General features: G+C 47.5%; 1 protein-coding gene across 1 annotated transcript; it reads left to right on the top strand.

Annotated features, from left to right (window-relative positions):
• Positions 1 to 4,060: 4,060 nt before the first annotated feature.
• Positions 4,061 to 5,217, top strand: LOC139077003 (transmembrane epididymal protein 1A-like). Its single transcript, XM_070582452.1, has one exon. The coding sequence runs from the start codon at positions 4,176 to 4,178 to the stop codon at positions 5,061 to 5,063; it is 888 nt and encodes a 295-aa protein (XP_070438553.1). The 5' UTR covers positions 4,061 to 4,175; the 3' UTR covers positions 5,064 to 5,217.
• The last annotated feature ends 9,180 nt before the right edge of the window (positions 5,218 to 14,397 follow it).

Raw genomic sequence — 14,397 nt, 5'->3', positions numbered from 1 at the left:
TTGAACAACACAGTAAACCAACCAGATCTGACAAACATATATGGACACTCTACCCAACAACAACAGAATACACATTCTTCTCAAGTGCACGTGGGACATTCTCTAGGATAGACCGCATGTGAGGCCACAAATCAGTTCTCAATAAATTTTAAAAGACAGATATCATATAAAGAGTCTTCTCCAACCTCAGTGGGATGAAGTTAGAAATCAATAATAGAAGGAAAACTGGAAAATTCACAAATTTGTGGAAATTAAACAGCACACTCTTAAACAACCAATGGGCCAACGTATCAGTCAGCTTGGGCTGCCATAAAAAATACCACATACTGAGTAGTTTAAATCATAGATATTTATTTCTCCAGTTCTCAAGGCTGGGAAGTCCAGAATCAAGGTGCCAGCCAATTCAGTTCCTGGTGAAAAACCACTTCCTGGCTTTCAAATGACCCCCTCTTGCTGAGTCCTCACATGGCAGAGAGAAAGAGATATTGTCCCTCTTCCTCCTCTTATAAGGACACAAGTCCCAACACAGGGACTCCATCTTATGACCTCATCTAAACCTAATTGCCTCCCAAAGGTCCCACCTCCAACAACTATCACATTGGGGGTTAGGACGTCAACATATGAATTTGATGTGGGAGGACCCAAACATTCAGTCTATAACACACTGTCCCTGGTCCCCCCTAAAAATCATGACTATATGCAAAATATATTCATTCCATCCCAAGAGGCCCCAAAATCTCAATTCATTCCAGCATCAATTCTAAAGTCTAAAGTCTCATCTGAATAGGACCTAAATCAGGTATGGGTGAGACTGCAGGTAGGATTCATCCTGAGGCAAAACTCCTCTCCAACTGTGAACCTGTGAAACCAGAAAAGTACGTGCTTCGAAATACAGTCATGGGACAGGCATAGGATAGACATCCCCATTGCAAAAGGGAGAAATTGGAAGAAAGGGGTGATAGTCCCAAGCCTAAGCAAGTCCAAAATCTAGCAAGGCAAATATCATTAGATCTTAGGGCTGGAGAATAATTCTCTTAGGGTCAATGCTCTGCCCCTCCGGACCCACTGGGGTGGTAGTCCTGCATTCAGGTCCCACTGGGATGGCAACCCAAACCCTTTGGTTCTTCTGGGCACGTGGCTGCCTCATGCATGTGGATGGCCCCACCCCCAAGGCTCCAGGTGGTTACTGTCTGGCCTGTTGAAACCCAGGCAATGCCGCCTCCCCCTTTTGAAATGAAGGAGGCAGCCCTGATGATACCTGAATTGCCTTTAGGATCATTATTCCCCTGTCTTGAAAAATAGCACAGGTTCACAGCCAAATAGCTCTATGATCCAGTCCTATAGGATCTAAGTTCAATGGCCTTCCTTCATTTGGTCTCAGCCCTGTCCCCTTCAGTTCCAAGTGCAGGTGTTTCTGATGGGTGGCTGATTAGGTCTTTGGTTCACACCCATACTAATCACCTTAGCAAATGGGTGTTAGGCCATACCCTTAGTGTTCTCTTCAGAACAAGCTTGCCCATTTTTTGCAATATGGACAGCCGGAGAATTTTGCAAATCTTTAAGTTCTGGTTCTTTTTTGCTTAACAATTGTTTCTTCAATTCATTTCTCCCTTTTCGTATTTTAACATAAGTAGTCGCGACACACCAAACCTCCCCTTCAATACATTGCTTAGAAATCTCCTCAGCTAAACATGCAGTTTCATCTCTCACAAGTTCTACCTTCCACAAAACACTAAACAGGAACACAATTCAGCCAAGGTCTTTGCCACTTTATGAAAAGGATCCGCTTCCCTCCATTGTCTAAGAATATGTTCCTCATTCCTGTTGAGGCCTCACCAGAATGGCCTTTATAGTCCACATTTCTACCAACATTCTGTTCATGATTATTTACGTATTCTCTAAGAAGATGGAAGCTTTCTCTATAGTGCTCCTCTTTTCTTTCTAAGCCCTCACCTGAATCACCTTTAACTGTCCCTTCACGGCAATCTTGTCTTTTTCCAGCATTCACCTCAAAACTCTCCCAGCCTTTACTCATTACCGAGCTCCAATGCCACTTCCACATTTTTAGATATTTGTTACAGCAGCACGCCACCTCACAGTCCCAAAATTCCCTCTTAGTCAGCTCAGTCTGCTCTAACGAAATATCATGGCCTGGGTGGCTAAACAAGAGATGTTCGTTTCTCCCAATTTTATAGACTGGAAGTCTGAGATGAGGGTGCCAACGTGGTGGGGTTCTGAGCAGAGCCCTCTTCCTCGTTTGCAGATGGCCACCTACTCGCGTTGTGCTCACATGGCCTTTCCTCGGTAATGCACATGGAAAGAACCACCAGACAGAAGAGAAATAAGGAAATAGAGGACTCGATCAACTCAATAAACCATCCAGGTCAAACAAACATGTATGAACACTCTCCCCAACAACAACACAATACATTCTTCTGAGCGGTCTTTCTTGCTCCTCCTCTTCGTGTAAGGGCACTAGTCCCATCATGGGGGTCCCACACTCATGACCTCATCTAAACCTAATCTTCTCCCAAAGACCCAACCTCCAAATGCCGTCACACTGGGGTTTAAAGTGTCAACATGTGAATCTGAGGCGGGAGACAAACTTTCAGTCCATAGCTGGTATCGTGTTGATTACATTATTACTCATTTGCTGACCATTGAGTTTATTATCTTGAATTTCATAGGTTTATTAAGAATTTATAGTTTTTCTTGGAGAAATAACCACTTTATGTCCTTCGCCCATTTTTCCTACTGAGATCTTCATTTTTAATGTTTTGATTTGTAAGACTTTTTTACATTGTAAAGAGACTAACATTTTGTTGCTTAAAATTTTACAGTGTTTTTCTTTCAAAATTTGTTTTGTAACAGGAATTTTAATATATAAATAAATTATTAACTGCAGTGTTTAATTTCTATTAATAAAAAGCTTTAAAAATTTTTAAATGTAAGGAAGTTTTTCACTTTTTTTTCTTTATGATTCCTCTTTTGGTATCATTCATAGAAATACTTGAACAACTTCAGCATCACAGGTATTTAGCAAGGAACATTGGTAATAACAATAGTAAAATCACTAATAATCACCACCACTTATCAACTATTTACTACATATCAGACACTCTACATACATTATTCTATTTAATTCTCACAACAAACCTATGAAGTAATTACTATTCCCATTCTACAGATCAGGAAACTGAGGCTGAAGAAGACAAAGTGACTTGCCCAAAGTCATGTGACTTGCAAGTGTTGGAGCTGGGGCTGGCCTGTGGTCAAGTGGTTGAGTTCGTGAGCTCCACTTCAGTGGCCCAGGGTTTCACCAGTTCGAATCCTGGGCATGGACACGGCTCTGCTCACCAAGCCATGCTGAGGCGGCGTCCCACATGCCACAACCAGAAGGACCTACAACTAGAAGATACAGCTATGTACTGGGGGCTTTGGGGAGAAGAAGGAAAAAAAAAAGACTGGCAACAGATGTTAGCTCAGGGCCCATATTTTAAAAAAGGAGCTCCAAGAGATCCAGTTAGCTTTAAAAAAAAAGTGTTGGAGCTGAGATCAGTCACTTTGCTGTGTACCAACTCTGGGTTTTGTGAACAGATGTGTATACCTTGATCCACATCGTGGCTCTGCTGTGCTGGCTGCTAGGTGTCTCACCTTGTGCATGTCCCCTCACCCCTCTGAGTCTCAATGTCAGCTGAAAAATTTGTATAACAAATTTTGTGGATTTAAATGAGAAAAACTGTGCAGTGTGCCTACCACCGAGAGACAGTTGCTACAAAAGAGTAGTCACCACACCTCTTTGCTGGAGCACCCTCACTCTTTCCCTCCCCTCTCTTTGTAGAGGGGTGGCGATGGAGGGGTGGGTGAGAGAAAGGGGAAACGAATGCCTGTGGTGAGATGCAGAGGCTGAAATTCTGGGCCTAGCAGACCCAAGTAAGGAATAGAGCAAGGTGCAGAGGCGCATCCCTGAAGGAGATCCCACCCAGGGAGTGACTCACATTTCCAGCAGGGCAGGTGGTACGTGTTTCCACGTGTGTGAGTTAGGGGTGGGGCTGGATCAAGAACATCTCTCCACGGCTCAGAAGCAGCCACTCTCGCTTGTGAGGAGAGCCCTGTGAGGTTGCTGCTTATCTGCCAGCTGTCACCCTGTTGGCCTCGACACCCACACCGAGATCATGGGTACCCTCGAGGGACACCTGATGCCAGGGATGTTCTTCCTCATCTTCTCACTCTACTACTCAGTGCTGATGTCCTTGGCCCTGCTACGGGGACAGAGGTTCCTCAAACCCCCTCTACCCCCAAGGGAGAAGCGAGGACACAGGTCATGGCCGTCGGTACCTGTGGAAGGGGTCGTGAAGGCAGTCATCTCTGTGATCGGCATCGTGGGCGAGTTTTTCTACCCACCAGGAGAAAACCAACTGATGATGGTAGACTGGGAGGACCCTCAGCGACCATTCTTATTCAAGGACAGCTGGCAACATGCCACCATGTACGGGTTCTTCCTAGTCAGTGGTGTGGTGGACATCTTGAGCCAGTGGTGTTGGGCGCGGCAGAATATCAAGCTGGAGCGAGCAGCCGAGGCCCTGGCCTTCCATGTGCTGGTGCTGCTGATGGCATCCCACATTGAGAACAAGGGCACCCTAGAGATCCGCGTACACCTCCTGTTGATAGTGCCTGTCATCCTGCTCGGCCTGGTGCTCACCATCGAGGTCTGGGCCCCTGACCAGCCTCCACTCTGGGTGCTCAAGGCCTGGATGGGGCAGGTGCTCAGCAACTGGCTGCTGCAGCTCTGTGTGGTAATGTACGTTCCTCCCTCCGGGCAGCCCTGGAAAGGAGACAACCCCACAGACCTCGCCTTCCTCACCATCTTCTTCTGCTGGCATCTGGGCTTTGGAGCCGCCACGGTGGCCACTGTCTATGGCCTCTGCAGCCTCTGGCACCATCACTGGTCCTCCTGGAGAGAGGCCCCAGGTGCCAAATACCAGCCATGCCCCATGGGCTCCAGCAGCGAAGAGTTGGAGAAATTCAGAGCAGGCGCCGAGCTGCAGGATGGGACCGTCTAGGGTTGGAATCTGTCTTTGTGCTATGCCCTTTGTAATGAGAGTTTTGAGGACGCCCACCGTGTACACAGCAGAGAAATGTCCTGGATCTGCAATGTGGCTTTCCATCACAGGAGTCCTCTTCCTTGTTCCTAAATAAACCCTCCAGCTCCTAGGATTCCTTCTATTTATTGCTCGCCTCTCTCCAGGTCTGTCTCTTCCCGGTCTCCCTATTCAGTCTGTCTGGTTCCTGGCCATGGACCTGTAGGGAGTGAGAATGAGATGTAGTGCTTTTCTCTGAAGCTTTTGGGATCCAACAGAAGGAAACAGAGGGAGATGGAGAGTCACTGGGGTCTCAAGGAGGGTTCTATCTGTCTGCGGCGGGGCCGGCTCTATGTGTGCATGTGTGTGCCTGCAGCTGAAGTGTTTCAATGTGTGTGAACGTGAGAGGGTCTGTTTTTGCATCACAGTGAGGGCTCCTGTTGTCTTGACTTCTCTCTGTTTTTATTCACACTAAGTACAGCGGGATGAAGAGCTTCTGTTTTCGTTGTTGCTGTTTTTCAATCCAAACTGAGTGAGGCTCCTTCTGCCTTCCGAGGGAGTAAGGGAGGAGGGGAAAAGGGTGGCCATCACTTCAGCAAGGGCTCAAGTCTGGGGAAAAAAGAGGTAAGGGAGGAATTCCCAAAGGTGTTTGGAAGAAGCGAGGATGACAAACATAATTTTCAGCTGTCTGTTTTCGGCTGTGAGGTCAAACAACTTCAGTGTTCCAACTCCTTCAGTCAAGTCTACGATACACGTCCATCAGTCTCGCGCGAGTGATTCTGGGGCGAGATCGGAGGAAAGGCCATATTTCAGTTGGCGGGAGGGGAGGGGAAAGAACTGCCATGAAACGTGAGGTCGAATGAGCTCAGTGGTTCTGAAGATGCGGGAACTCAGAGCTGAGAGAAACCTGAGAATGCCAGCCCCCTGGAATTTGCAGAAACTTTCAGCCAGTCCTTGAACTTCTCCCAGAATGTGGAGAGGAGGTGCTAGTACGTCCAGTGAAATAGTGAAAGCAAACTGTATAAAAATGCTTATCCCTGGGCACTGTTAGAAAGCCACCGCTTCTAACAGCATGAATCTGCTTCTGTAAGATGCATAAATCCAGCACTTGGAGGTCCAAAGAGGCAGGAAGAAGGGAGGAGATGCTGGCCGTAGGTGGGGAGAAGGACCATAGAGAAAAGTGCCCATTTATGGAGCAGCTGCAATTACGCCACCTCCCACGCTGTCCTCAGTGAGTGAAAAGCTTTAAGTATAGAGAGGCATTGGCATTTGCAGGATGGAGGACAAGACAGGCGGCACACTGTCATCTGAAACATCCCTGGACACTCCCTAAGGAAACAGTGTGCAAGAGCGTGGGAAACAGACCCTGGCAAACTCCGGGACAAGGGGTGAAGGCACAGAGGGGAGCAAGGGGAGGGATGGGGGTGGGGCAAGGCTCCGGCACCTCACACTGGCAGGGCTGAGAGGGGAAGAATACTCTGGATCTCCAGGAAAAGCAATGTGTCTTCCTCCAGCAGCTGGAAGCATGCCAGCCCCAGCTTTCCTCCCCAAGGAAGCAGGAACCAACCTCAGGAGAGGCCAGCACGCTTCTCTCTGTCCCCACCCGGAAAAGCCCAGAAGCAGAGGCAGATTTACTCTAAAGCTAATAAAGCTTAAGCTCCAGGCTCCCTCGCTTCACATCTCCCATCCAAAGCCCTGGGAAGGGCCAGAACAAGGTGTTCCTATGAGCACTTCTCACTGAAATATTGCAAAAGTAAGGCATTTCTGTGCTCTTTTTTCTAAAGAGAGACCTCCAAATGGTATAAACTCTAGACTGTGCCAAACCTGGCTGTGCCCCAGCCCTGAAGGCTTAACACAGATTGACTTTCAGGATGCCTTACGATAAACACATCTCTCAGCCTGTTAGGGGAACACTCTTTATTCAGGGATAGTGTTAAGACTCTTCCTTCTTCAACTTGGAAACAAGGAGCTTAAAAAGCTAATGACATCACACACTGGCTGAAAACCACCTGTGAAAGCATAATCCCTCAGTCAACAAACTTAAATTCATGTTATCAGATGCTAGGCCTATTTAATTAGGAGGAATTAGAGGTACAGAAGACTCATGGCCAGGGGGAGAGGTGGGAAGTAATTTCCAGAGGTAGGTCCTATTTATCTTCAACTGTGCTGTGTGGTGAAATTTTTGTCTAACACGTCTGGCCCTTGCCAGCGTATTAGTCAGGGTTCTCCAGAGAAACAGAACCAACAGATGGGTAGAAATTTTAAGGAATTGCCTCATGAGACTGTGAGGGCTGGCAAATCCAAAATCTGTGGGGCAGGCCAGCAGGCTGGATGGAGACCCAGGGAATAGTTGATGTTGCCATCTTGAGTCTGAAGGCACTCTGGAGGCAGAATTCCTTCTCCTTCAGGGCACCTCGGTCTTTTCTTTTAAGGACTTCTACTGATTGGATGAGGCCCACCCATATTATGGAGGGTAATCTGCTTACTCAAAGTCTACTGATTTAAATGTTAATCACATCTGAAAAACACTTTTTGTTTGACCAAACAACTTGATACCATGGCCCAGCCCAAGGTGACACATAAAATTAACCATCATACACACCATATTGGAACATGGCCACTCAAACGTGATTTATGTCAACTGCATGTCTCGTGATTTTTGGAGACCTTCCCAAATAATAACGGTAACTTCATTTTAAAGGAACTTCATCATTATGGGTTCTGATTGCAGAGCGACTATGACTATATAATGCTGTATGGAATCCTCTTCCATCTAGAAGGAGAGAGCCAGAGTAACAGGTGTGCAGGTAGGTGACACTTATTTTTAAAGATTAAAAAATAATGTTCAGAGGGGTTTTTTTGGATTATTCATGTTGTACATTTTAGACATCTTAGAAAATACCAAAAACTATTTAAAGTATTTTGAAATTTACCGTAATGCCCTTACCCCAGAATTAATTACTGCCTTAGAGAGCTAAAAGGGTATGAAGGGATTTCAATGACAGAGTGGAGAATAGGGTTTGTCTCTCAGAGATGGGGACTTTCCTGGCGATGATGACTGATGTGCCTGATGACTAAGGCACAGATGACTGAAAAGACTCAGAGGTAGAAGTCAGTGAAGATGAAGAAATCCAGAACTCGGAGACCAGCACTGTGAGAGGGAACTGAGCAAGGATACTGACACGCCTGGGAAGAGGGCAACCTCAGGCTGGAGGAGAACCCTGGAGCCCCAGCCCTCAGTGAATTTTCTGGGGGACTTAAAGGAGGGGCAGAAGACAGAACACGTGGATAGCAGGAGCCTCGAAGGAGAAGGTGATCAGGGTTAAGCAGAAATGGCAACGCCTACCCCACAGAGGTATTGTGAGAAATAAGTGCCACAGATACCACACTTAACAGAGAGCATGGGGTACAGTAGATGCTCAATAAATATTAGTTTGAGAGACCGAATATACAATGGGCAATAACCAGACCACATATAAAAATAAAACTCTGGGGCCCGCCCCGTGGCCGAGTGGTTAAGTTTGAGCGCTCCGCTGCGGCAGCCCAGGGTTTCGCCGGTTTGGATCCTGGGCGTGGACATGGCACTGCTCGTCAGGCCACGGTGAGGCGGCGTCCCACATCCCACAACTAGAAGGACCTGCAACTAAGATATACAACTATGTACCGGGGGTGATTTGGGGAGATAAAGAAGAAAAAAAAAGAAAGAAAGAAAAGAAGAAAGATTGGCAACAGTTGTTAGCTCAGGTGCCAATCTTTAAGAAAAACCAAAAAGATTGGCAACAGTTGTTAGTTCGGGTGCCAATCTTTAGAAAAAAAATAATAAAACTCTGGCTCACAATCCGCAGCAGCTAGCCCAGGAAACCAATGCACCATCCACGGTTGCAGGCCCAGGAAGCCAGCCTGTTGTCTATAACTCAGACTTGTAGAAAGTCAGCTAGCTGTTTCTAGTGACCAGTCCAGGAAGCAAAACAATAAGCCCCGTAACAGTAGACCCAAAGTGGGCGGGACCTGATGAAGAAGTAACGCTGTCCTAATTTTGCCCCACTTCCATTTTAGGACCAACCAGAGAAAGCTAAGTATGCGCCCCTAACCAACCGCATAGGATGCCCCACTTCTAGTGAGCCCACCTACAGCTTCTCCCTGCCGACGGTCTCCAGTCAAACCTACTGAAGCCTTTCCTCTTTTCCACTATGAAGCTTTCCTACTCCTCTGCCTGCCTTTCAGTCTCCGCCAAAAAGCAAATGATGGTGGCTGACTCCCTTGCTATAGCAAGCTCTGAGTAGTTAGGCTTTTTCTCCTTTGGTTGGTCTTCATTTACTTGGACATATTCAATTCTTTCATTTATTCGTTCAAGCAGTTACTCGATATTTATTTAGCGTCTACTATACGCCAGACCCCCTGCTAGGCCCTGAGAATAATGAAGTGACCCAGATGCCTGGGTCCCTCCCTTCAAGCTGATTATGGTCCAGTGGGAGAAGAAAGGTAAATAAACAGCGAGCTAAATGCAATCTGAAAGGGGCTGTAAGGAGGGGCAGCTAAGCCAGACTTGGGGAGCAGGAAAAGCTTCTAGAAAAGTGATGTCCCCACAGGGACATGAAGGATGAGTATGGCCAGGGGAGGAGGGATGGGGGGAACATTCAGGAGCGGGGGAAGGACCAAGGGGAAGTCCCCAGGTCATAGCCTAAACATTGAAGGAAGTGAACCAAAGTGGGACGGTAGACCTTGGTGCTTGAGCCTGGAGTGGCAAGCATGAAGGTAGAAAGGCAGACAAGGGTCAGATTCCTTCCAGGCCACAGGAAGGAATTTGGTGTTCATCCTGAAACCAACAGTAATGATCCAATTTCCATTTTGGAAACATCACTCAGGCTCCATGTGGAGTGAGGCCTGGAGGAGGGCAAACCTGGAAGCAGGGAGACCAATTCAGAGGCTAAGACACGATGGGGCTGGACAAGAAGAAAAGTGCATGGACTGGAGAGCTGATGGAGATGGTTCCTGATTGGACCTCATGGCTGGAGTCGGTAGGGTGAGAGAGAGGGGAAGAAACCAAAGCTTGGACAGCTGAGGAGGAAGATAAATGCCATCACTGAGAAAATGAAAACTGGGACAGGGGCTGGAGGAGAAGAGATGAATTCCGGTTGGAGACACAAGGTTTGAGGTGTTGTTCTGGAAGTAGGTGGATGTATGAGTCTGGAGCTCAAGAGAAAGGGATGGGTAGAGAGGGAGGTCTGGGACCATCACTGGTCACTAAAGCCATTCCCGATCACCAGGGCTGGATGAGCTCACCCAGGGAGAGGGGGTAGGGAAGGAGGCTTGGAACACAACTCTCAGAGGCACCACATCTCATCGGGAAAACGAAGAGAGGCCCTTGTAAGGCAGCCCAAGAAGGGGCAGCCAGGGAGGTGGGAGGCAGGAGGAACTTGTAACACAGAAAACAAATACTGCTGTTGTTCCCAGACTGGGAGTAGCCAGCAAAACCTTATTTCTTATTCCCAGTTCCTCCTTGCTTTCCTTCTCCTCCCAGAGAAGGATGGCCCCCAGGACATTGGCAGGGAACTTAATCTCCCAAGACTAGTGGAACTGGTCCTGCAGTGTCCCATAGTGTTGCCTCAGCTGCATCAACAAAATTCGGGTCTTGGTACCATCACACAGTAAAACTGGATGATGAAAGAATAGAAAGCAATGAAGATGCTTAGGACAAAGACTTCCTCCTAAGTCATGCCCAGCAAAGGGTTTGACCAATATCTTGGTAAAGTGAGACCGGAAGTTAACTCCAGGACCACAGTGAGCGTTATTTTAGCTTGATGACTGTACTTTATATAGTTAACTCTTTTAGTTCATTAGCCCTGGTTATTGAGTGCCCACCATACAGCGAGTAGAAACTGCAATCAAATTTCCTCTCTCCTCACTAGCTTGTGAGTACAAAAGGGACCACAGGAAGGATAATGATCCATATTTCAAGGTCTTTCTATCCTTTAAAGCCTCACCCAGGTGGACTGAGTCCTCACAGGGCTCTCTCTCCCTCTCTGTGCCCCTCTCTCAATCTCTCTCCCTCTCTCTTTCTCATCCTCCTCCTCCTTCTCTCTCCATCTCTCCCTTTCTCTTCCCCCTCCCCCTCGCCCCTTCTCCTCCTCCTCCTTCTCTCTCCCCTCATGCACTCCCCCACCCACTACTGCTCAGGACTGCCTTCTGGCTTCCAGACAGACCAGAGATTACCCCTCACTGCCTTGATGGCGAGGCCACTTTCTTCCCTCCTTGGCAATTCTTTGAAGAAACTGAGCGGAGCCGGCACTCAACCCGGAGAACGTCCTTCTCTCTGCCCTGTGTACCCACCCCATCGGCCCTCGTGAATAAGAACCCAGGCAACCCCCCTCTCCAGAGACGCAGTTCCCAAGAACCAACTTCCGAGACAGACAGGGGTGGGTGAGGAGAGCGAGAGAGAGTGGCTCGCTCTCCGTGTGGCAGCATGCGAGACTGGGGTGGGAGACAGACTTGACTTTCACTGCTTTTTGTTTTTTTGGCACTTCTGATTGTGTTACCATATACAAAAGAAAAGAATATGGGTAACACGCTTGATTTCTTTTTTAATGAAATCAAAATAAAAAGTTTACCAGGGGTACATATCTAGGGGGTGACCTGTGAAGAAAGCAAGGAGCCCCGTTCTGTCAGGCAATCCCCAGCTGTGTCCTCTGCACTCCACTGCCACCCTCTTGTTAAAGGGGTTCTGGCCTGAGAATAGCCCGGGTGCCACGGCCCCACAATCCCGCGCGAGTCCCCCCTCTCCCAGAGGCGGGGGCGGATGTCATGTACTCAACCCAGAGCCCACCTCTGCCCAGGGGGTCACTGCGGGGGCCGCGGCCGCGATCGCCCAAGCCAGGCCCGGGGAGGAGCGCGCGCTTCCCGCTGTCTGACCGCAGGGCACCTTCTGTTCTCGCCCTCGCCATGGAGGCCCTGCCTGGCGGTCTGGGAATGGGCCGGGAGGGCGAAGTGTGCCCTTCCCTCCTGGGTCGCCTCAGTCCTCAGCGCCTGGCACGGCACCAGATGCGGGAGGCGGAGGCTGCGCGGCAGAAGAAGCGTCCTGCGTTGCGCGTGGGTGCCCAAGGTGAGGTGCCCTCGAAGCCGTGCGTCCTTCTCCCAGGGCTCTGGTACTGAGAGGTTCACAGGCCTGAAATGAGGAGGGAGACGGATGAATCACTGATGGATTGATGGATTCATCCAGTCATGCATGCAGGCAATAAGTATTTCTCCAGCGCCTTCTAAGCACCTGGGTGGAGTCAGCCAACACAACAAAGGTCCTCATACTCGCAGACCTAGAGTGGGAGGGTGTTGGGTAGGAAATAAACAATGAACTTAAGATCATATATTGATGCTTAGCCCTAAGTAATCTAAATCACCTCGTGCTACACACCATTAAAAGAAAAATTTCTTTGACAAATTTCTCTCCAGCACTTACCAAGGGAACCAGCAAGTGGCAAAAGGATGCTGATACAGGGAGGGTATGGGCGTGAAGGGCTAGGCAGGTGGGAAACAGAACGCCTACATAAGCAGGGAAACTTTCTTCACTCGTAAAACATAATTTATCTTAGTCATCCAGGCTTCTCGGAATTTCCTAACTGACCCTCCCCCCTCTTTAGCTGCTAATTTTAGACAAGTAAGAAAGGATGGCAGTTTTGTTCCACGAGGTCATCAAAACACTTTTGCCTACTCGTTTAATTTAACAGTCAGTTCCTGGCAGAGTGGTTGAGATGCCAGATGTGGTGACTGTCGGTCAGAAGAAAAGCACACATCTGGAAAACAAATGATAGGGATGCACGAATGTCCTAAGTGGGAGTAACAAGGTTTAGTGCTCTGACAGTTGTGCCCAGTATGTCTAATTAACAGGGAAGCATGAAGCAGTGACAGAAGGGATCCAAACCAGGGCACAGGAGGACAGGATCCACTGCAAGCAGGCCCTGGCCAGTCATTTTTCTTAAGCTGCAAAGCGGAATAACTTGTTCCGTATTTAGTTTGAGGACATTTGTGTGTGTGTGTGCAATTTGAAACTACCCGCTCCTTGAAGTGGCGTCCCATGCAAGGTCTACATTCACACGCAGGATTTATATGCGGACAAACCAGCACCCCATGATTTATCTATAGGTAGGGGCAAGTTCAGAAAACTTCTATCAATGGTCATACCAAATTCAATACACTTTTATTTTTTTATAACAAATACTTTGTAAAGCCCCTTTACTATCTTGAAATGAAATTCATAGTACGGTAGTGCTCCCTATTCTGCAGGGCATACGTTCCATGACCCCCAGGGGATGCCTGAAATCGTGGACAGTACTATACCTACATACCCATGAGAAAGTTTAGTTTACAAATCAGGCGCAGTAAGAGATGAACAACAACTAATGATAAAATACAACAATGATAACAACATACTGTAATAAAAGTTACTGTAGATCTTAGCAGCCTCGGCATGTGATTTTTTTTCTTTGCTTATTAAGTCGAAAACTTTCACCTTTTCACTTAAAGGAAGCACTTTCTGGCTTCTCTTGGCATATCCGAATTGCCAGCGTCACTACTTTTGCACTTTGGGGCCATTATGAAGTAAAACAGGGTGACTTGAACACAAGTACTTCAATATCACAACAGTGATCTGATGACCGGCTATTACGTGGCTAGCAGGTGGGTGACTGGACAATACTGAACAAAGTGACGATTCACTTCCAGGAGGGATGGAACAGGATGGCCAATGTTTCATCACTGCTACTCAGAAAGGGGAGCAATTTAAAACTTACGAATTTTTTATTTCTGGAATTTTCCATTTAATATTACCAGACCACAGTTCACTGACAGTGACTGAAACCATGGAAAGCAAAACTGTGGATGGGGGGGGAACCCTACTGTAATATAATCTACATAATATCTACATACATAATTGCAAAAGCCGTACAGATATGTAGATAGATATCATATAATATCTGTCAATGCCTCCCAGTAAAGACCCTTGGGAACACACTTGTAGCTGAACAAGTTAAATTTAGTGCTCATTACAAGGAGGGAGAATACACACCGTAGGAAGCGTGATAGAAAGGACTCGCAGGATTTAGGTTTGTGTTAGGTGACTTTCGGGGGGATTCATGGAAGCGGTGTTTTGCTTTGGATTGGATGCTGTCAAGAAGCAGGAATCATTCTGCAACTGGGTATTTTAAGAAATGTTATCCAGAAGGGGGGCAGACCGGGGTGAGGCTAAAGCTATCACTAGAAAGGAGCCGCAGTCACTGGACTCAGCCAAGATGGGGAGATGTTTCGTCATTTCTACGGTTTGGACCAT

The sequence above is a fragment of the Equus przewalskii genome, chromosome 18 (genome assembly GCF_037783145.1).
Source record: "Equus przewalskii isolate Varuska chromosome 18, EquPr2, whole genome shotgun sequence".
Taxonomy (NCBI): domain Eukaryota; kingdom Metazoa; phylum Chordata; class Mammalia; order Perissodactyla; family Equidae; genus Equus; species Equus przewalskii.
The sequence above is the reverse complement of the archived record's forward strand: the minus strand, read 5'-3'. Positions and strand labels throughout refer to the sequence as shown.